Raw genomic sequence first — 25,193 nt, 5'->3', positions numbered from 1 at the left:
TAAAAGTAAAAGTAAAAGTAAAAGTAAAAGTAAAAGTAAAAGTAAAAGTAAAAGTAAAGGTAAAGGTAAAAGTAAAGGTAACAGTGAAAGTATGAGTAAAAGTAAAGGTAAAGGTAAAAGTGAGTTAAAAGGATCCGACGTTATTGGCCCGTATTTACATGTTTTCAAACAACTCTTTCGACGCGAAATAACTTCTGAAATACTGCGGCAGCTGAGAATCAACTGCAGATTAAAGTCGTTTGATTGTTTAATTGCTTTTTGGGCAGCAATGGGGGTTTTTTTTGAGAAAGAAAGAAACAACACAGTTGATGTTTTTTACACTTTTTATGAATAATAAAATAATGAGCTTTTTTGAGAACTGGTGGAAGAAAATAAAGAAGTATTAGGAAGCAACAAAACATAAAATGCTTCTTACGATGTATTTTTGGACCCCATAAAATATCCAATCTTATATAAAAATGTAAATATAATTTCTTCCCAATTACAATTAATTTCATTACAATTAAATTACGACTAGGCAGTTAAATCAAGTTTTTAGCTTACTGAAATCTACATAACGTACCACAGCTCAATGGCAGTAAGATCTGATTCTTTGTTTCATTTTACAAAAAACATTAGTGAATTTTTAGGAATATGAGTGCTTTAAATCATTAATAATCTGCTTGTAAATAAGTCGCGGCGCAACTGTTGAGTATAAAAGATCTATGTGATTGAAGCCGCGTAGTTCATGTAAAGTATAGTTCGAATTCTGCAGCTTCCTGGTGAGACGCAAGACGTCCTTGGGGATTTGGAAAGAAAAAAAGAAAATGAGTTGTATGAATTTTGTTAACGCTTATCAACTCACCTCTTTGGTCATAAGTAAATCACGTGTGCCAAAAAATAGGTGCAGTGGAACGCGGACGTTTCGTAGATTATATTGCGGTGGTGTTTTGCTTTTGTAATGGCGCATGTTTTCACTTTTCGAATTGTAATCATATTGCTGGAATTTGCCTAAAAGACACCAACAAAGGTTAAATAATTCCACACTAGGATGTAATTTTTCTTATATGAGTATGAAATATGTCTTCTACTTTTCCTGTGTGCTGGACTTTCATTCGCAAATATTTCATCGAAATTCTAGGTTATTTTGCCTTAAAGACTATAAATAATAATTTAGTTAAGAAATGATTACAGAAAAAAGCGTTACGGGAATTCGAAAAGAGGCAGTTTGGAAGTTAATGTCATTGCGTTGTAAATTGGGTGGACTTACTGATGGGAAATCAATTCTTTAAAAGATCCGTAGACCTATGGCACTAAGAAAAACGACGGACGAAAAAGAAAGCTGATTAAGAGGAATTGAATACAAATTTCCCGAACTGTGACCAAACCCATTCCGAATTGCTTCAAACTTTATGGAACCAGCATTCTTTTCACGAATCAGCATTAAAATCCAACAGAGAGTTTCTTTCTGAGAGTAGTAAAGTCCTCTCACGATGCACCAAACTAACGCTCTACAAAGCTCTCATCATCCCCGTCCTACCTTATGGCGATGAAGCTTTGACAATGACAATATCGGATGAGGCGTCACTTGGAGTGTTTGAGAGAAAGATTCTATGGAAGATTTTCGGACTTTTGCCCGTTGGCGAGTATCACAGGCTGTATGAGTATGACAGGCTATTGAGCTGTATGAGCTTAACGACGGCATAGACATAGCATAAAGTTCCATCTTTCTTCGAACAGAAGAAGGTGCTTCAACCATAAGAACAATTGAATATTTGAACGAGACAAGTAGACAAATAAAGCAGTGGATGACAGCGAATTCAATTAATTTACTTGTATAGCCGGCATGCTCCTCAGATGCTAATCCAGTGGAAAATATATCGGGGGAACTCTTGTGTGCGATATACATTTGTACCATATATGCAGAAAAAGATATATGTGTAATATCGTGAAGGAATTCTAAGCAGCCATTATCGAGGAAAGTGACAAGCTGGACTCTAATTAAAAAAAAATTTAGTCTTAAGGGGTTATATACCTTGTGTTTTTCAAAAAAATCAAAATAAATTTTATTTCTTTATCGTAAAGTACAATCCCTTGAGAACATTTTCCAAAAATTTCATAGAGATCTGAGCAATAGATCGAAAGTTACAGCGTTTTAAATTGTGCGTCGTCACAACGTAACGTAACTAAACTTGAAACTTTAAACGCGATTATCTCAAAAACGTGTTTTTCCAAAAATGCTTTTGCGGTGGACGCGATTGCAAAAAAAGTATTCAACCGATTTTTATAATTTTTTTTTAAATTGTTCGTAATTGATGTCGCCTCTTAGTGAACGATCAACTTTTTATGTATAAATTTTTATTTTGCAGATATGAATTTTTTAATGCCAATTTTAGGACTGTAGAAGTGGAGTTTTTTAAAAACATGTTCCTATTTTCACAAAAATCAAAATATTTAATATATTGATCGTTCACTAAGAAGATATAACCCTATACTAATGAAATCTTTTCGATTTTTTGATTTCAGTTGACTTGGTGGACTTGAATCGCGTCCACCGCAAGCCTCTTCCAAAAAAAGGGTCTTGGGGGAAAACGCCATAACTCCGCCATTTTTAAATATTTTTACACAAACAAAGCCTTTTTTTTTCTTTAAACATTGTAATATCTAATAATAAAAACTTTTATACAATAAAATTATTGCTACATATCTTTAAAAAAAACCCAACTTTCGCTAATTTCACCGGACCACAAGGTATATAACCCCTTAAGTATGAGTATGGGGATTTTTTTAATATTATTAATTTATTTTCATATAAGGAATGAGCGACTCTAAAGCTACATCAGTTTTTCATCGACTTCCATTCCACTACTTAAAAAACGACAAAATGCGGTGGCACTACGAGTATATGTGATATGTACATATATACATATAAAACTACATATATTACAATATAAAATTTTTAAAGTGGCAAAAAATAGATGACCATAACTCATTGGCAAAAACATTCTGATTGATTTGTTTTTATTTCGATTACCTGACTTAATAAGTTGACCAAAGTGTTGAAATTGTTTGCGCGATATACCAGCCGGAGTCGTCTCAAAAATGCGAGGAAAAAGATTCTGTGAAATGAAAATCAAATTTTGTTAAACTGTAGCATGATACACTTATACCTACATAAAAAATGGACTGCAGCTCAGGAAGTTGATGGTTATAAAGCCAATTATGATATTGTGAAAATGAAAAAAAAAATGAAAAAAAAAACGAAAATAAAAAATATTTCTGAGTCGACTGAAATTCATAATTTTTTAAGCCACGATTTATTTATAAATATTATACAGGGTGATTAATAAAGACCGCAGATTTTCATTTATAAATAAAAGGCTGTAAAATATTTCGAAATGATTTTTTTTACTTCATCTTGCTTTTTAGTCTATGGCATTTATGTATGAAATAAAATATCCATAAAAATGCCATCACAATTCTTCTGGCAACACACGATGCACACATTGAAATCCATAACTTAATCATTTATGGTGGCCGCTGTAGCCGAATAGGTTGGTGCGTGACTATCATTCGGTAGTACCCAGGTTTCGAAACCCCGGGCTGGAACACAAATGATAGAAAACGTTTTTTCTGTTAGAGGTCGCCCCTAGGCAGGTAAGCCTCCGAGTGAATTTCTGGCATGAAAAAGCTCCTCATAAAAACCATCTGCCATTCGCTGTCGGCTTAAAACTGTAGGTCCCTCCATTTGTGGAAGAACACTAAGACGCACGTCACAAATATATTAGAAGAAGGAATTTGGCACCCAAAAAGGATTTAAGCGCCAATTATATGTATATATAATATATGTATATCATAAGATTGGGTTTATTGGCATGGACCACACTTTCTTCGTCCTTTCAGAGAAAGAAGTTCAATTATGTCAATTCTCAAGATCTAGGTGGTCATTGGACCACCCCAAATGAGGGGTTTCGACGCATTTAACTTAGCCGGTTAGGTGAATGTTGACCGAAAAAATCGCGGAATTTACGAAATGTACTTCTTCCAGAACGACTAAACTTTTGGAACACTTTTACGTGTTGTTTAATTGAAAATCGTTCCATGAGCAAGTAGAAGAAAACAAAAACAAAAATTAATCTGTCAAAGATTTGCATCACCCTTGAAGTTTACCTTTACACTACACAATTGTAGGATAGTTAGTTTTCCCTTAGGAACTTCACGAGCCTTGACGCTTATATTTCCCCAATAATAGTAAATTCAGATATTAATAGTGCACAAAAGGAACAATATAAGTAACTTGGTAGCTGGCCCTGGATATTTTTATATATATTTTATATATAAACTACGCTAGAAGTATTAGATACATAAATGGTGAGCCCGTGTTTCATGAGATATGATTTTGTGCTTCTCGCGGAATTTGCCAAACCAAATTTCCAGTACCTTATTGAAAGTTTCAAGGCTTGTTTGACGATTTTGGCTCGGCCAATTTCACTTTAAGACGCTGAATGTCTGTCTGATATTTCTTTCAGTACATCCCTTAAAATTTTGAATGCACCTAAATCGAATATACAGGGTTTGATTGAAAAGTAATGAGCCTTCCCGCGCGGAGCGTCTGCCAAGCGATCCACCGAATCGGCTGGTAAGGGAAAATGATCGTTGGACCTTCCCCTTTCACTAGAAATCGGTCCCAGTTCGTTGGCAACAGCGGGGCAGTCAACATCGCTCCGCGCGTGAAAACTGTTTTAAAAGTGTGTTAGGATTTTGCACTGGCTCGTGCGCCACTCAGCACTCTCTCTCTCTTGCCCTCAGGATCGTACTCAAAGCACCAGGTTTCATCTCCTGTGATACAATTGTCTAAAGTATTATCCTGTTCGTCACTTTCCAATACTTCACGATTCTTTTTCACACGCAATTGCTTTTGTTCATCAGTCATAACCTTTGGAACCAATTTGGCACACTTTGCGCATTTCAAGTTTTCCGGTCACGATTTTCCGCACATTGTAATAAGTTAAATTTAACTCTTCACTGATCTCACGTAGACTAGCACGACGGTCAATGTTCAAAAATTCACGAACCCGGTTCACATCTTCGTGTGTTTGCGTCGTCGAAGACCTTCCAGATCGCTGTTCGCCTTCGACGTCCTCCCGGCTTTCCTTGAAGGACTTGTGCCACCGTTTTAACTGGGCACTGGACAGAGATTGGACCCCGTAAGCCTCCTTGAGTAGCCCAATGATTTCGGTACTCGTTTTGTTTAGCTTTACGCAAAATTTGATCGAGTAACGTTGCAAAATCCTAACACACTTTTAAAACAGCTTTCACGCGCGGAGCGATGTTGACTGCACCGCTGGTGCCAGCGAACTGGGACCGGTTTCTAGTGAAAGGGGAAGGTCCAACGATCATTTTCCCTCACCAGCCGATTCGGTTGATCGCTTGGCAGACGCTCCACGCGGGAAGGCTCATTACTTTTCGATCAAACCCTGTACGATGCGGCGAATTGACATGGCCAAGGGAGTTGAGAGACAATCTCCGAATTTAACTTGCAAAATATCTGTTGTTTACACCAGGCATAGTTCGTTTAGGCACACGCCTTTAATTTCAGTCAAAAAAAAGTGGGTAAACATTGTCGCATACCATTGACTCAAATTGGCATTTTCAGTAATTAAGAGCTAGTTTCCCGATCCTATAGCCTGGCTGCTCCATTCTCGAAGAAGTGCTGGCGAAGTCGATGCTCCTATGCGAATAATCTTTGTACTTATACAACATTCAAAAAATGTTGCTAACTACAGGCCTGTCGCCAAGTTGTCGACTTGAAAGTTATTTGAGTCAATTGTCAAACACATTCAAATGTTTGATTTTCGAGAACCAAAATGGTTTAATGTCTGGCAGATATGTCACAAATTTATCAACATTTTCCGAGCTTTGTGTGTCGGCTGTAAACGACGAGAAGCTTTTGACAAAGTTTGCCACTCAATTTTGGTTTCTAAGTTGGCCAATGTGGCTTTGTATTCAAAATTTTTATTTTAAATCAGTGCTACCTCAACGTAATTACATACTATGTAGTCGTTGTTGCTGCACGCATTCAAGCTATTTCAGAACTTTGGCCAGGCTGACTACCTAGGAGTATTTCGGTTCCTTTTTTCTTACACTAAATTTCTATTGTATACTGATGATTTGTATATAATATTTATTCTATCGGTTCAAATCATTTCGAATCCGTTAAGATTTAATCTAAACTCGACAATATCTTAGATTAGTGTCATACGAATGGCTTACAGCTGAATATGATTAACTTTTCTCATAGGACCATCTCTAAATTACATGTCGTTATCCCTACCTCTTATTCGACTATTCAAGATAACCAAAATTGGAGTGGTTTTTGACTCGAAACTTCCTTTTAATAGCTACCTAAACTACTCTATTATTAAGTGATGCTTAGTGATTACCTTTATTCACCGATTTAGCCCCGATTTCAAGGATCCATAGACTCTTAAGTTATTCACGACGTCAGTGCGCCCTAAGCTACCTATTGAGCTATTGTATTGAGTGCCATCCCCATAGGCTAGAAGGTGTTTAAAAAATGTGTGTATGCTTTGCTCTTCGCTCATTGAACTTAGCTGACCCATTCCCCCATATAGAAGAGAACGTGAAATACCTTCAAAGTGGGATAATTATGTACTATTTCTTTCACTCTCTTCTCACTCCTCGACATAATAATGGGTGTAATTAACTCTCTATTTCTCCTCGAGCACATTTGCTTTCATATCCCTAATACTTAGGTTCCTCCGTAATTTAGATATCTTTTATACAGAATGTGTCAGAACACTTGTACTTCTAACCCACATACGTATTTCGTGCTTTGTAAGAATTAAATTGGTTCAGATTTGGTGGAATTGTACTAGTGCTTAACCAGCAATTTTTTTCACTAGCCAGGATTGTTCTGCTGGGGTTTCAAAGTGAACTTCTCGTTTTCATATCCGCTTCCGTTTACACTAGAGCTTTCCTGGCAGTTTCCGTTCTTCTTTTGTTGGCACAAATTCACAATTTTATTGCCATTTAGATTTGAGTGCAAAAAACCTACAGAGAGTTGATATTTTTCTACAAGTGCTTAGTTCATATGTTTACATAGCACAGGAATTTGTCTTATTGTCATTTCTTGTTCTTCCGTAAGCACTTTTAGTTCCGCTTTTATTTTAATCGAAATAACATGACTGTGAGTAAAGAAATTTCTGCAAGTAAATCGTAAAAATCACCTGTTTCTCTCTCCCAGTAGAGTCGGACGTTGATCAATTAATTTGTAAAACAACTTATTAAATGATTAAAAAGGTATTAGCAAGTAAATAATTTGCAACAGAAATAATTTCATTACAGGTTTAGTGGTTCTATAAAACAATTAAAAATAACAATTAACACATTTATCTTACGGAAATAAATTAAAAGTATTACCAGATTTAAAAAATTTTGCATACCTTAGTAAAATTTAATACTCCTTCTTGATAAAAAAAGGAACAGAATCTTTTATAACGTCCATTTGTATACCACCTTGATCGAAAATTCCCTGAACAACCGCCAGGTGACGCTCTAAGTCAACTGATTTCAGATTTTTTTGTAGGTTGCCACATCCGTGATTAATATTCCTACCAAATTTTATCGCCAAGGCTTAATATTTGCAAAAGTTATGACGATTTGAGTAAATGTACCTCTGCACGTGCTTTCGACTTTTAACAGTTTTAAAAATGGATTTGAATTTGCAAACGGGTTTGTATTATTTTTGAATATTTTTAACCCTTCTAAAAAATTAAAACCCTAAAAAAATAAAATGAAATATTACAAATGGGTACTAAATAGGGCACCCTACTACATTAAAAATATTCCGAAGTTCCGGGATCACCATTTTCCGCTAATATTGGCATCTCAAGTACCAAAGAAAGGGTTGAGAAAACTTGATCAGAATTTTTTTTCAAAATTTTCCATCTATCCAAAATGTGAAAAATAAAAAAAATTAAATGGAGACAAAATTTAAAACAAAAATATATTATACATACATAGTTTTCAAACAAAATGTGATCAAAAATAATAGTTTTTAATAATTTCATAAAACAATAAAAAAGTAATCAATTAATTATTGATTATAGCAAATAAATTTTCTCAAATACTGATTGTCAACAATCAAATTTCTGAAACCGAGTCTAAATTGTTCGATTACGAGTACTAATTGTGCTATGGAATACGCCTGAAGGTGGATGCGTCATGGTCATGGTTGCCGTCCAAGCAATTTTTGTCTACCAACATTTTTAAAATGTACCTTCTGCTCAAGTATGAGCGAGACGTTATCAATAAAACGGTCCACGGATGACATATGGCAAAAATAATTTTTTTGTTTTTTGTAGGACTGTTATAAGCTTACATGGCAAATTTTAGCGTGATATGTCACATAGTTTGTTTTCTGTGCTACTGTAAACAAGTCACGCTCGAGTGTGTTCTTCGAATTCTCTTTTATGACTTCAATTGTCTCAAAATGTTTTCCACGGAGCGGCAACTTGAGCTTGGGAAACAGGAAAAAGTTACATGGAGTCATATCAGGCGAATACGGTGCTTGCGGAACGATATTAACATTATTTTTGTTCAAATAATCGCGAACAAGACGTGATGTGTGAGCTGGTGCATTATCGTGAGATGCAAGAACCATGACTAGTTGTCCCACAATTCCTTCCTTTTAAGACGAATGTTCTCGCGCAAACGCTTTAAAACGTCTAAATAATATTCAGCGTTAACCGATCGGCCTTGCGGAAGGAACTCCGAGTGCACCACACCTTCGTAATCGAAAAAAAAACAGTCAGCATAACCTTAATTTTTGAGCGACTTTGGCGTGGTTTTTTGGGTTGAGGTACGGCCCTCTTTGAACAATTTGTACCACTGGAAAACACGTGCACGCGATAGAGCAGAGTCCTCATAGGTTGTCTGCAACATTTTTAAGGCGTCTGAAGCCGAAAGTTTGTTGGAATAACAAGATTTCAAACAAATTCTTTGTTCAACTTGAATTTCCATCGTTAAATTCGAAGAACACACTTGAGCTTGACTTGTTTACAGTAGCACAGAAAACAAACTATGTGACATATCACGCTGAAATTTGCCATGTAAGCTTATAACAATCCTACCAAAAAACAAAAAATTTAATTTTGCCATATGTCATCCGCGGACCGTTTTATTGATAACGTCTCGTTCATATTTGAGTAGAGGGTATACACAACCTAAGTTTTAAATAAGCAAAGCCACATTTATCGTTTATTTATATTATAAGAATTATTTTTTTATATGTTTGGCCGAGCTCTTCCTCCATTTTGTTACGTGGGCCTTCATGTTGTTCAAAAAAACTGTTTTATGTCGCCTCCGAGTGGCAGATGGTTTTTTCTGAGGAGCTTCTTTATGGCAGAAATACATTCAGGCATTCAGAGGTTTGCTATTGCCTGTCGAGTGCGACCAAAAACTAAAAAGTTATTAAGCTAAATTTGGGAAGCAGTCCTAGTGTGGCCACATTTACATACCTCCGCTATTGCATGATGTTGTGGTTTTTAATATCAATTACAATATATATTTCAAAATAAATATATGTACCTACATATGTATCTACTATTCTGAGGCTACTAAAGAGCTGCTCTTTGTATTTTAATGAAGTTCTTAGTCAAAAAACTTTTCCATATCTTTCTTTTTCTGCCTTTTTCTCTTTACCAAAATGCATCCATACCATAGGTTGCAAAACACTTCAAAGTTAGATGCATAAAAATGCAAATTCTGAAAACTTTCTCGCATGCAACCGCACAAAAAGAAATTAAATGAAGTGGATAGTTGGCTAAAAAATAGACAAAAGAAACTCGAATATTTTCAGACTGGGCATAATACTTTTTGTAACGTTTAAGTGTCTTTGGTGTGTGTATGTATTGATGCAAAAGTGTGCATACATATGTACATACATACATATGTAGGTGCTTCATTGTGCTGGATTTTGACAATATTTTAACTCTAAAAAAATATCTATAAAACTAGGAGTAAGTTTAAATTTATACTCACGCGATCCATTTCGTAGTCGCTGAATCCCACTGAGAGAAAGGTAAGCAGCAGGCAGAGATTCTGTGTGGGCGCAGCTTGTCCGCAGAGTAAGTGCCCACCCAGTTGATTTAGAGCGGTCGATGGAAAAAGTTCGTGTAATCCCAAATGATTTAGGAGCACCTACAAGTCGAGCAGTGGGTGTGTGAGAATAGGGATGTGCACAGTCCACAATTTGTGCGATAATGGTAGCAATGTATGGTTGTGGTGTTGGTGCCCAATAGCATAACGGTAATTGTGAGTAGTTGTAATTGTTTCGCATGTGTTTTTTAATGCCCAGCAAAGTAACATTTGCATGTGAATTGGAGAGCCAAGTAAATAGGAGCGAAGAACAGGTGGCCCGGATGTAGCAGAGACAGACCGGAAATTGTGTAAAAGTACATATAAAAAGAAATTCAATATTCACGCAATTTCGCTTTTGTATAAATGGAAAGTTTTATGGTGCATTCCATTTCAAATCGTCGATGGTAATTTTTCTTAAGATTACTTTCAACTTTTTTACTGAATAAAAAAAGTGTGTTTGATGTTTAAAATCTGTATTTTGACTTCATTGCTTGTCTAATTGTATACATGCATCAAGTTCATAAGTCAAATATGATTGACGTATGACGAAATTTGCAAAAAAAATAGATCTTTCGATTTGCATCACCTTGTAGATAGCATCGCCTTTCCTGAAATCTCATTGCTTTGTACTGTACAAACCTAGATCTTCATATTGATATTTTTATGTTCAAACGTTTTGCAACAACTACTACATTTTCGGGATCAAAGTCAGTCAGACTACATTCTTTACTGCTGGTTTTGCCGTGTAGGCTGAGCTTTTCGACTACAAAAATTTCATTCCTCTTGCATGTACGCTGCAAGTGCTCATAGAAGCGTTATGGTGCCCACACTCATCGACGAATTCGTAGTCCCTGTCTGTTGCCTGTGAGATACACAAAATTGAGCTAAACGTGAGCCCGTAGAAAACAACTGCTTTTTTGGTTACAATTTTTCATTGTTTAATAAACCAAAGCCAAAAACCAACAAATGCAAATAGTTCATTTATCTATATTTAACACTATTCAACAGTATTTTTAAGCTATTTTAACAAAAATTATCATTTTTCTAACTTTATTTTGTAAATGATTTCGAAATGTACTGCTTGGCAACAATGTGTGGTGAGAGAGCAATCAGCTGAGTCGGTATTACGGGATTTTTTTAAAAATCGTGAAATAAAATCTACGGTACTACGATACGGAAGGAAGGAACTTTTCGTTTACATGGGGTTTTCATTAGTTTGATCGGAACAGCTGAGTCGGGATTGCGTTTACGGTGTTCACCTGTTTTCAGCATAAACCGTATCAAATTTATTTCGTCATTGGCTATTCCTAATACTACTACTTAAATAAAATGTCAGATATTTATCAGCCCTAAACTCAACGAATAGCACGATTGTAAAAAAAAACATTTTAATACGAGACATACCTATACATATGAGTACACATATTTATCAGCCCAGGTAATATACTCAAAGAGTACTACGATTTTTTTTAATCTCTAAATATACTTAAATATAAGAACGTAAAAACTACTGCCTCGATTTCAAAATTTTTCATATGGTTGTTTCGTAGATGGTTTGTGTGTAGCCCTCATTACAACAGGGTGTTGTATAAAAAAAATTATTAAAAAACCAAGGTTTTGATAGTGTTGCCATATGAATTTTATTGCAAAAATATCAATGCATCATACATTTCAGTTGAATACTAAGATGTAGGTATCAAATGAAAGGTGTTTCAACAAGCTTAAAAAACAAATATTTTTAATAATTTATTGTTATTTTCCATATATTAAATAAATAAATTTTTAACAGGTGTTGCCACATATTTTTTTTGGATTTTACGAAATTGATTGCAAAAATAAATTATGTAATTGTAAAATTGTGCAGGTAAATAAGCTTCAATCCAATCACATTTTTAAAATGCGTTGCCATTTACTTTTAATGAAAAACTGAAATGAATAACAAAATTTAATAAAAGGGAGATATGGGCATCAAACCAAATGTGTTGAAAAGAAGGAACAAAGCTTTAATTAAAATTATTTTTGTGTGGTGCTGCCACCTAAAACATGAGAAAGTATTGGAATGTAATAATGAAGAAAGAAATTGTAATGTGGGTTCCATACAAATTATGAGTGGAGAAATTTTAATTATAAACTTTTTTGTGATTGTTCTGAATTATGAGTACTGCGGGAGCTAGATACAGCCCTGTGCAAAATTTTAGCAGAATAGTTTTAAAACTGAGGGGATTATTTATAAAAAGTTAAAATTGAAGTAAATTTGCTAGCAAAACATAAAAAATTAATCGCAAAAAAAGTTATAATATTAAAAAAGTCAGTTTCTTTTTTGGATTCAGATTTAACTATTTTCCATTTCGAAATTCATGATGTAAGGTTGTTCCTAAATGAGCTGTCATCGACGCCATAGAAAAATTTCAAATATCGTTATCTTGAAAACGGCAGCCAATCGTTTTGAATTTAGAAACCTTGAATTAAGTAAGACCAAGTATCATAACCTCGTGCAAATAACGAACTTGTACAGAGTATTTGATTAAATGAAAAAAAAGAAATCGAAAAATATAAAGACTTTAATACAAATACTTTACTTTTATTTATAATATTTTTCTAAAGACAAGGCGACTTGAAAAATATGTAGAACCTCAATTTGTATTTATATAATATTTTCTAGACCATTTGAAATGGAATGTACCATACACACATGTGTCTGTAACTGTATGCTCGATTGTGTGAATTGAGAGGAAATCTGTTCAAGAGGAGTAGGCATGGATGGAAGTGGGGCCAGAGTGTATTTTGTTTCGTTCTTTGTTTCGAAACTCAGCATTAAGGGCGATATTACTTTGGATAATGGCCGCTGCATTCGCATCGCCGTGAGGATTAGCGATGAATAATGTGTGTGAAACTGCACTAAAAGTGTGTGAATAAATGTGAGGAAAATTAAAACAGATTAACGTTGACTAAAACCTGAAAGGGTTTCTTTGCTGTGGTAAAAGATCTTAGAGAATACTTACACACAAATGTATGTATTAGAACACCCAGAAATGCTAAAATGTAAAATGTTTGTGCTCCCTGCTTCCGTTAGCTTGAAGATGTATAACATCATCTCTAAAAAAATTCGGACATTTTGTAGTGGAAAAAGCCATGAGTCCAAAAATTTACCATAAAATCAAACATGGATTTGAAGATCAATATCTGTTAAATAAATGGCTTGTATAATACACAAATACTTTTACGTAAACGGAAACTGGGAATATTTTTCTCACGCATACTTTTGACCTATAAGTGCCCATTCTTGGGATTTTGCTGAGTGAGTAAAAAATTGGAATAAGTTGATTTAACGTTTGTCGTCGTAAAGCGAAAAGGTTCATATTCGAATGGTATGCTCACTCGCCTAAAGGCAATCTTTTCCAAAAACACCATTTCCTTGTAGACTGCTCCTACTCAAATATACATATCTCACATAGTTTTCAGCGCAAACACACTAAGGGATAAGGTTTTTATTTGCAAAAGAGCGAACCTCGATTTTTTCATCTTCGGCTGCCATTATCCTTAACGGTGGACTACGTAAATTTGCTAAAAACGCCACCGGTGCCAGAAGCGCAGCTGATACAAATTTTTCATTATATTCCGGTCTCTCAGAGAGCAGCACGAAGAATATAGTAGATCCTTGAGAATGTGCTACATAGTGTACCTGCTGATGACCTGTCGTCTCGAGCACATAATCCACAATGGCTGGCAAATCAAAATAGCCAATCTCGTGCCAGGTGAAATTCCAAAAGCTTGCCCTAGACGAATCCATATGTAAATGTCGTTTGGAGTAAGTGGTGCCGCGAGCATTAGGCAACCACACATCGTAGCCCTGTTCGTGTAGAATACAACCGAGAGAACGAGCGCGACCAGGTAGCACAAAATCCGAGGCAGAGCCAATCAGTCCATGCATGAGAATAAGGGGTCGATGATAGTGGCGTTGTGTATAATTTTTCGATGGAATGCGATGAAGTGTGAGCTCATAGCCATCTGCAGTGTGCACCGTATGACGTTCGCAGGCATATTGATTTGAAGTGATGATCTGGCAAACTAGATCTTTGGAAAAGGCGGGAGTAAAGCTACGAACACTAACGAAAAATGTGAGCATTAGGAGCAGTCCATGGAGTACACATTTATATGGCACGCATGTGTTCCAGTGTAGTAGGCGAGCGTCATCCCGCTTTGAGTTACCGAACGTTGGGTGTATGAGTGATATTTTTGTGTCAAGGTTACACGAACACATTTCGGAAGTAGACGAAAAATTGTCATAGACCGTCACGAATTGCAAAGTAATTTGAAGTGCCTTGTTTAATTTTTTTTATCACAAATATTTTTATTTACAATACATCAGTACTCATAAACACTTGAGACACAGTATAAATTTAACTTTTTTTGCTACGTCGTATATGTAGAATACTTTGTAACGTCGCGCGAGATTTGCATAGATCTTTCCCATTCAACTGTCACTTTTGAAATAAGAAATATATAGCCAAAATTAAGAAAGTTAATTCAATTCAACTTAATTCAAGTTCATTGTCACAATAATTTGTTATGGCAGCGAAAGATTAATGACTAGTCTTATGAAAAATAATATCTGTGCTTGAAGGCATGCCGTGCTGGTGAAGATGCATGCGCAGATCAATTTCGTAGTTTGCTTCCGCTACGTTGTGGAAGGTTTTCTTTTTAATTTCTCGCCAATATGGTACTAGTTATTATGATCACATTTATAAGAATATAATTATTTATATAATTTTTGCCAGCTGTTATTTTTGTAAACTTCCATGGTTTCCATTTTATACTCGTATTGATTTTTCATCCTATATTCTTAGTCTGTACGCGCCAAAAGATTTTGTTGTCACTTGTTAAGTCTCATCCGATTATCGATAATTAATTCAAGACTTTCGTTGTTGTTTTCAACTGCGGGTATAGTAAGCGATATGTAGCTTGTGCGCCGATTCATTACTGACTGTTCAACGATCATTTTGCTCAAGTGCGCTTCACCTATATTTGCTCGTCATTCGGCATTTCAGCTGAGGAGGATAATACACAGTGTTTTAAGTAAACTAAGCAATATTCATGTATGTCAGCATAAATTCCTACTTGAATGCTTGCACTAAGGTATGCTTGTAAAGAGAAAATTTAAAACTGCCAATCGTTTTTGAACACTTAGCTTGAGAAGAATTGAAAAATCTTATTCGACTGCAAGGAAAAATATACAGTTTCTTTGCTCTTATAAATTATTTATTCCATGTCCGATTTTTATGATTGATATGTACCGTTATATAGGTAAAAGGGCGCATACTGAAGCAATGGTATTCTTCTAATATGTCAAATTAAAAGTGTGAAAACATCACCCTATACTCAATGAAAGTAAATAAATATTTAAAATATGAGCAGACATTGATTTGCAAGGGCAATATGTAGATTTTAAATGCTTTACATTTAACAATATTTGTTAAATATATTTTACTTGGCAATATTGTGCATTGTACATCTCTATAAGATATCTAAGAGATGGTGTCTGATAGCTCAACAATTTTTGGAAAATAAAATCTAGTGAAAGTAGATTATCAAAATTAAAAAAAGAAGATTAGAGGTAAATAAAGAATATTTTATCTGAGTGAGGGTTCCTGGGCATAAAAGTATAGAGGAAAATGAGCCAGTGGATGGAATAGCTAAAGATGCAGGGGATCAAGTCAGATACTTAAACCCCTGCGCACAATTCAAAAAGAACTAGAGGAACGCATGCTTAGAAAAGCAAAAGGCAGACGGCTTAGCTTAACCAATTTCAAAGTTGCCAGGATCATGTGTAAACACGTATATGATGACAAGTATGCTCAATCGGTTATATCGTTCGATAGAAGGAACTGCAGAACCCTGTTGGTAAACTAACAGGGCACTGCCTAGTTGCAGCACACGTTTATAAGTTAAATCTAACGATGTTTGCAGAAAATATTATGAGCCGGCTACAAGAGAAACTCTGTAGCATCTTCTATGCTACTGTCCTGCTCTCTCGAAAACTAGACTATGCTACCTGGGTGTTCTCAGCTTTGAAAGGCTAGAAGCTATCCCTGAACTGGAGCTTGAGCGACTCCTAAAATTCGCGAACAGTACGCGCCTCTTGAGTGTTGTACCTTTTTTTGCTCAATAGGACTCTGATCTGGTATCGTTATGGACCAAAATGTCCTCTGCGTGGCTTCCGCCAGCCAGTATAATCTAAACCTAAACCTATTCGAAAAAGGAAACTAGGCCAGATTTGAGGCCGAAGAGCAACCCGAAGCTATTCAAGAACAGCCATTACATCCATTGAAAGCAACAATACGAGTAGGCCCATATTCAAAGACGAGGCTCGCGCCAATGTAACAGTGAGTGGCAAAAGCTATCACGCCATGATAAATGACAATAAGAAGGCGCAATGTGCCATACATCCCGTGAAACAATGGATTTCTGCGTCGTCGTTTCGGTGAGCAATTTATCTCTCGTCTCGAACCAGTGGATTGGCCACCAAGATCATGTGATGTCACACCTTTGGAATTTTATTTGGGGGGTATATAAAGTATAAATGCTTTGTGGATAAACGAGCTTTGATTGAGGCATTGAAAGCATACATTACTTAAGTTTTTCACGAGATAACGACTGAATTCCTCTAGCGAGTCATTCAAAATTGGTGTTTACTGATAGCCGAATTACGGCACAACTTAAAATCCGACACCTCTAATTTGAGTACTCTTTATAAGTATATGGAAATCAGCGGTATAATGTTCTGTTCTTCTTGGAGCGAGTTGGAATTGTTTATGCCTTTTATGCTCCTGTAAATAGAACTTTGAGAGAATATAACTCTTTAGCTAAACAATATTTAACATTTTTACTTATTAAATTATTTAAATAAACATTAATTATGTATGTCGATTTGCTTATTTTTGTAGGCCGTAAGAGATCATGTATTTCTATATTCACTTTAGAAGTTTGTAAGATTTTTGTAACATAGACTGCAATAAAATTGAAATGAAATAAATCAAATCGGAAAATAAGTCCGTCCTCCTTCAGTTTAACGGTTGCGTTCAAAATTTCAAATAATTCGATGTGTCAGCAACTAATGAGGAACATCTATTATGGTGGATGACGTCAAAGAAAGTATGCGAATATTACAAAATTTTGGAATATTAAATTTTGTCATATCGAATGGGGCCTTCTTGCGGAATGTTATAACAATCATTTAACTATACTACAATAAATATGACAATAGGCGGACAATATTAATTTGCCTTTGCTTACAATCCAATGAAAACTTACGCCGGGTATATAAAATGTAATTATTTAGTCACTTCTTTAATTTATCAATTTCTGTAAAATTTATTTTAAGGCAATTAGTATAACCGCTAGTTTCATAAAAGTACTTGATCGTCTTAAAACAAATTCTCTCATATATTTCATTCTCAATTAAATTACAAAATCAAAAGCCTTTCTGCATACACTTCAAATTAAAATTAAAAAAAAAAAAATCAGTAATAAAACAAGTAAATCATGTGCAATGATTTCAAAAGTAAATGCATTTAGTCACCCTTGCACGTCGTCGTCGTATGAGCTAAAGTAATTTCAGCTAATAAATTTTTCAACATTTTATGCTAATTTATCCGACAAAAAGTGGCTGACACTAGTAAATAAAACTACACCAAATGGCTAGTAAACAAACAAACCAGAAATGACAGTAGCAGCTAAAAACGAATAGAAGAGCCATGGATTTAGAGGAAATCACTAGCAAACCAAGTAAAATTCGAGCTAAACATGTTAACACTACGTCGATGTGTTTGTCATAAAGCAACAACAACATTAAATATGGGCCATTAAATGAAGGGCAAAAATAGAAACCAACAACACTAAGTTTTACTAATAAGAAACAAATATACAGATTTGGCTGATAAAATAGCGCCACTTGATTTAAAAATGCTTTAAGCTACATTTTTAATTAAACGAATTCAATTAAATTGGTAGAAAAAAAGTATCATATAATAAATTTCGCTTCCACACTAAAAATTAAATTAAATACATACTTCAATGTTGAAATTTGAAGAAAAACTTAAAATGCTGGGATAGCTCCGACACTTGCTGAAGAAAAAACTCATATTATACCACATAACATATACTATATACCATATATATATTAGGTCGGGTCCATTTAAAAATCGCTCATTGCTGTGTGAAAATCGTATTCTAGGGATCAAAATAAGAAACTTTGCCGAAGGAACCATGCCTCTAAAACGAATTCTGATGTCCCCCAATTTGGGTCGAACTTTTGGGTAGGGGTAAATTTTGAAAAATCCCACTTTGACCCATTTAGAGTGCTCCAATCGAGTCCAAATGTATGACCGACCCCCACAAACTTTGGACGGCCGATCCACCCATGCCAGTGGCACACCCCCTGGAACTCCCCTAGGGGGTTCCCCATACAATCATTTCAAAATATCACCATTTTTGGCCTTTACATGAAAAAATCAGCTAAATGGTTATGTTTTTTCTTTATTTTTATTTATTTATATTAATATTTATTATTTATTTATAATAATATCTATTTTTTCCCTTAATTCAAGTGAGTTAAAAGAAACTAAAAAAAATTATGAACTTGAAAAATAATGTACTGCCGTAGACGGCAGAACTGTAAATTGGGGGACATCAGAATTCGTTTTAGAGGTATGGTTCCTTCGGCAAAGTTTCTTATTTTGATCCCCAGAATATGATTTTCACAGAGCAATGGGCGATTTTTTTGCCTCCCCACAAATCGACCCGGTCTAATATATATGTATATATATATAAAAAAATCTTTATGAGTAGATATCTGGATTATTTGAAACAAGCGCCAATATCACGGATGAAAAGGACAAATAAAAGTAAATAATTATGAGCTGCCCTAATGTTCTAAAATATTGAGGCAAAATATAGAATTTTCATTAACGCGGAAGCCGTGGGTACTCATTGTGGATATTAGCTAGATGCTTGACATTCTGTATGCAAAGGCAAACCTCCGAATGAGTTTCTGCCAAGAAAATGTTTCTGCAGATTGAAGGTTGCAAAACAACTCTCCATTTGTTGGTAGAGCAATTTGACGGCGCGCACCCGAATTGTAGCATATACTCTGCATAGACGACTTACAAGAATGTCTGCGATAGTCCATTGTTATAATTTCATAGATACAAATATGTCTGTTGCATTTATAATAGTGTATTGGACAATTAAGTGCAAATAGCCATGGCAACACAACAACAAAATGTACTTAGTCGTGCCATAAATTCTGTGACAAATTCTACAATGGGTACGGCGAGGACAAGTTCGCTGAAAAAAGTTCCTTTATTTTTATTTTTGCTTTTATTCGTATGTATTGTCTACTCGTGCATTATAAAAGTGCAACTGAGATTTACGAATTGCTGAAGAAACTTAATATTTGAATTTACCGCACGATCAATAGCTTTTCCCATACGTCTGAAGTGAATTTACGAATTGCTGAAGAAACTTAATAATTCAATTTACCGCACGATCAATAGCTTTTCCCATACGTCTGAAGTGAATTTACGAATTGCTGAAGAAACTTAATACATATTTCAATTTACCACACGATCAATAGCTTTTCCCAAAGAAGTGGTCGTCCTCGAGTGGTTCGAACCAGTGCAGTCATAAAAGCCGTTCGAGAAAGATTTCGCAGAAAGCCCTTTAGAAAGCAGAAAATCATATCCAGGAAAATGAATGTATCGACCAGACCCATGTCAAGACTAATTAGAGATGATCTCCACATGAAAGCATTTCGTCGCTCGACTAATAATCTTTTGACAACGCGCTTAAGGGGGGATTCTACTGTAAAAATCAAATTTTCATGGATTTTGTTTTCATACTTGTATTAATTTAATTAGTAAAAAAAAGTTTAGGGTTACATAAACACAGGTCTTGAGTGTACAAAAAAATTTTTTAAATTTATTTTCATTTCAAAATGGCAGCTGTACATCCGCTCCCCCGAAACGCCTTTTGAAATCTGCCCACACTGTCGCGCATTTAAAAAAAATCTGAAATGAAAAAAACCAAATTTTTTTTATTATATATCATTATTTTTAGTTGTTAAGCCTATTACTTGCAAAAAAAAAAATTTTTTGTAAAATTTTTGAAGTTTTTTAAAAAATCGACATTTTTTTGTTGTCATTTTGTTATTAAAAAAGGGGTTATAAATAATAAATTTTTTCCCACCATAGCTTTAAAAACTAGTAAATATTGTTAAAAATATACTATCAAAGTTTGAGCTTGATATGTTAATTTTTCACGGAGCTGTGATGTGGGCAATTTTGAAAACGTGGTTTCGAGAAAAACACGCTTAAAAAATTTTTCATACTTACAGCTTAATCAGCTATTCCTGCCCCATATAATATAACATTTCGTCTGCTCTTAATATTTCATTATCCTCTTCAAGAAGAGCCTCTGTACGAGCTTTTCGGGCTTCGTGGGTGGATTCAGAGCGACGTTTAACCTTTTTCTTCTCACGACGATTGTGGAGTAGGGAACGTCTTATCTCTTGATCAAGCGCATATGACCGTAAACCGCTCGAGCGCTCAGTTTATACCTGCTTTGCTAAAACTTTTATAACTTGAAAACTATTCAAGATTTCTTTTTAAGATTTTCATGGAACATTCTGGAGTTCTTTCTGAGTATGTTTCAACAAAAAGTAAAAAATCGATTTTTTTTTAGTTTTACAGTAGAGGCCCCCCTTAAAGAAAATTAGACTCGACAGATGCAAGCAGCTTCTTCGATCGAAGCAGTCAACGGCTATGAAAATATTCTTTTCACAAATGAAAAAATTTTCTCTTTTGAAGAAGTTTTTAATAAACAAAATGACAAAATCTGCGCTAAAACTTTTAAAGACGCAAAAATGTTATTCCAAGGGTTCAACGTGGCCACCATCCAGTTTCCGTAATGGCTTGGTGGGGAGTGTGTTGTAAAGGCGTAACACCGAAGCAAAAGTGTACCAGGAGGATATCTTAGAAGGCGTGGTGTAGCAGCTGAGCAGTACTGTCTACAATGGGCAGCGTTGGATCTTCTAGCCCATAAGGCAAAAACCACCCAGCAATGGCTAAAAAACAATGTTCCTGGGTTCATAACCGTAGCAGATTGGCCGTCTGGAAGTCCAGATCTGAATCCAATGGACTACAGTTTGTGGTTAGAATTGGAGAACATTGCCTATCGAGGGCCTCACTGAAATTTGGAGAGTCTCAAATAATCTTTGGTTCGAGAAGCGACGTCAATATGTATGGAAACCGTGCGTCCTGCGATAACTGAATAGCCTAATCGTTTGAAGGCTTGTGTAAAAGCAAATAGTGACAATTTCGAATGAAAATTAATTTTTTTTTTTTAATATTTACATGTTTAAATAAAACCAACTTCAATAAAAAAAGTATTATAATTTCATATCTATAACGGACTTAACTTATAACAAAACTTATGGCAGGATTCAGTACATATGTGTATCGTATATTTGCCATAATAATTTACAAATGCCACGATGTCAGCCCGTTATGAATTGCTTAATATTTCTTTTTTGTAATATTTAATTTTTAGCAGTAATATAATGTGTGTATATGTATAAATATATGTATAAAACTTATTACCTAATGTTCGGTATAAGTTGAATATCTGGAGTTTTGAAGGCTTTTTGAAAAATATTCAACGAATATCGCCACATGGAATATTCTAAAAACTCGTATGTTTTTACCATTGTTCTACTTTTTCTTATAAATACATAGTTTTATTTATAGAATCGCTTATGTGTTTTCAAATATTGCAGATATTTAGGTGAATCCGAATATATATGCTTTGCATTAAAATTATCACCGGTTAAAAATATTCGAATAACCCAATGTACTAAAAGATTCTTCTAATAATTTGAAAAAAAATCTGTGATTTGGACAAGAAGTCGAAGGGCCAAACTAAGACTTATTTGCTAGCTTATAAATTTGGATTCATTTACTGATAATTAATATCTTGAACGTATTTCACAATTTTTGTGGGTTTGAGGTAACTTACTGATATATAAAATTTCCCTATGTTTGATTAATTATGAAAATTTTCGAAATTTTGGCTGAGAAAAAAATATCGGAAGCTTATAATTAAACCATCCATGCATACAATAATAAGCATATGTGCAAGTTCCAAAAAAAAGTTATAAGCAGTTTTGAACAGTTTTAACAACCCTGGTGTTGCAATCTGACAACTGAAAGCTGTATCGCAAAGTTTGATATTTTTTGGCTTTTACGTACTCAGAATGTTTTGAAATACCAGCGCTATTTGTGTTGTTTACAGTAACTTAACCAAAAATGGAATTAAATCCAAATCAGTTGTTGTTCCGAAAACCATTGATGCCGTGCGCGAACTGATATTGCAAGATCGTCATGTGACCTATCGTGAGATTGAGACAATCTTAGGCATTAGTGGGACCAGCATACATTCAATATTATATAAACATTTGACTGTCAAAAAAATTTGTTCGCGTTGGATCTCACACAATTTGTCAATCGCTCGATCAAAAGGCTCGAGTCGATTGGTCGAAGGAAATGCCCAAAAAATACGATCGCGGGGCTTCGAAACACGTCTATGACATCGTGACAGGTGATGAGTCATGGATTTATACGTATGAGCCCGAAAGTAAGCAGCAGTCGACTGTATGGGTGTTTCAAGATGAGCCAAATCCAACAAAAGTTGTTCGCGCACGAAGCACTTCCAAGCCAATGGTCGCCTGTTTTTTCGGAAAAACTGGACATGTCGCAACCGTACCACTAGAACAACGCAGAACAGTAAATTCTGAGTGGTACACAACCATTTGTTTGCCAGTTATCTTCCAAGAAATTAGGAAAACCAATTTGCCCAGACGGATCACTCTTCACCAGGACAATGCGAGCTCTCACACATCGGCTCAAACAACTGCATTTTTGGGCACCCAAAACATCGAATTAATGGGTCATCCGCCGTATAGTCCTGACTTGGCACCGAATGACTTCTTTTTATTCCCGTACGTAAAAAACAAACTGAGAGGTCAACGTTTTTCGACACCTGAAGAAGCGGTTGCGGCATTCAGAATGCATGTTTTGGAGGTACCTCATTCAGAGTGGCAAAAGTGCTTCGACAATTGGTTCAAACGCATGCAAAAGTGTATAGATCTTCATGGAGAATATTTTGAAAAACAATAAAGTGATTTTCGATGATTAAAATTTGTTTTTGTTCTCTAATCCCGAAATATAAAATATACCCCTCGTATTATGCACGCGATGCCGGATGCGCAGATTACAAATTCAAAATGGCGAACGTTTTCAAACTCCTGGGCCGTACTTAAGTGTCTCTTACGTCCATCCTTATACCCCAAAAACCTAATTGGGCTAGCTCACCACTACTTTTCTTAAAAAGGCAAGGCACTAAAGACTTTTGCCTGTATTCAACTTGAAGCTTGGGTTAATTCAAATTTATTCACGCTCCTTTAGCTCAAGCTTTAATTTGAGTATAGGTTTAAGAATTTTACCCTACCACTAATTGATGGACAAACTCTCTCAATTTCATCGAGCACAAAGCACTTAGGAGTAATCTTAGACGCCAAACTTTGCTGGAAACATATGTAGAACGGGTAAGGAAAGCAGAAATAGTTATGCAGGCCTGTAAACGTATGTCTGGAAAAAGAGGGGGCTTTAACCGATTTTATAATAATTTGGTGGAAAGCTCTCTAACGGAGATTACAATATCAAACTACTTAGTGGAATACAAAGACCGTCCGGTACAATTACGGCCATGTCCTAGGGAGGCTCTTAATGTACAGACACAAGTTACTCCGGTAGAGCACTATATCAAGTAGATGGCTACCATGAGTGCATTTAGGTTATATTAAGCAGGGTGCTGGGGGAAAAACACTCATGGTAATGCCAGTCTATTATTACGACCAACTCAGCTCACTTCGTGGAGGACCGATTACACCATCCCAACGATCCCAACGGTGACAAGTACTGGCAATAGGGGAAGCTTCTTTGGTACTAATTGCAGATTTCTCTTTTAAGTTACCTTAAAACCCGGACAATCGGAACATTGAAGGAAATGAAAAAGAGGACAAACTGGCAAGAGGGGGATCTGCAATGAGCAATATTATTGTAGAATCGGTATTCACACCACTGGGTGCAATCAAGAATGAAATTTCCTTAAAATATCTAAAAATCGGGAAATGCAGATAGGGAGACCAGACAACCTGCAAAGCTAGCAGAATGTTTTGGCCCACCTACAACTACAAACAGACGTCAATACTGATAAATATGAAACGAAGAGATGTCTGCAGACTCACGGCAGTAATTACTGGCTTCAGGTCTATCGAGGACCAAGCAACCAAATCGGCATCCCTCACAACACACACTGTCACAGTTGTAAACAACCGGAGAAAAAGGAAACGCTAGTTGGATTCTGGGTAAATCACCTCTTCAACCAACCAACCAACAATATTTCCAAATTCAAGTACCTTACACAGAGACCGAATTTCTCCAAAAAGGAAATATTAACCATTCCGTCTGCTAAAACTGAAAATCCTTGTATACCGATTTATTATTTAAATATATAAATTTTTACTTTTGTTTTGCTATAAATTGATGGATGCTCAAAAGCTTTAAAACAGACAAGAGAGTGGATCGTCCTGAATGCCCTCACTGCTTCCTTCGAAAAGCAGACATTTTTCGCAAGAAAAGTTTTTGAAGACCCAAAATACCGATATAATTTTTTCTGCAAATAATTATTTTAAATTTTTTCGCATTTCATACAGAAATGTTTGTAATTTTTAAAACCTCGTTTTTGTCAGAAACAATTTTTGGCTAAGTGATATCTCACGTAAAGCTTAACACGTTCACGCCGGCGCGTACCACCGGTGGCTGGCACAAGTCTGCTTCATGAGGCGGCGTGTACCAGCGGTGGCCCGCACAGGATTGCTTCATGAGGCGGCGTGTACCACCAATGGTACTTTATTAAACGGTACCTATGAGATG

General features: G+C 35.5%; 1 protein-coding gene across 1 annotated transcript; it reads right to left on the bottom strand.

Moving 5' to 3' along the window:
- Positions 1-491: 491 nt before the first annotated feature.
- LOC129244993 (lipase 3) lies at positions 492-14,616 on the bottom strand. Its single transcript, XM_054882931.1, has 5 exons — positions 13,652-14,616; positions 10,045-10,203; positions 3,014-3,098; positions 845-990; positions 492-778 (listed from the first exon to the last, which is right to left on the bottom strand). Exons 1-5 carry the CDS (start codon positions 14,402-14,404, stop codon positions 626-628), a joined length of 1,296 nt encoding a protein of 431 aa, XP_054738906.1. The 5' UTR covers positions 14,405-14,616; the 3' UTR covers positions 492-625.
- Positions 14,617-25,193: the final 10,577 nt, after the last annotated feature.

The sequence above is a fragment of the Anastrepha obliqua genome, chromosome 4, assembly GCF_027943255.1.
Source record: "Anastrepha obliqua isolate idAnaObli1 chromosome 4, idAnaObli1_1.0, whole genome shotgun sequence".
NCBI lineage: Eukaryota > Metazoa > Arthropoda > Insecta > Diptera > Tephritidae > Anastrepha > Anastrepha obliqua.
Note: the sequence above shows the minus strand (reverse complement) of the source record. Positions and strands in the feature narration are given on the sequence as shown.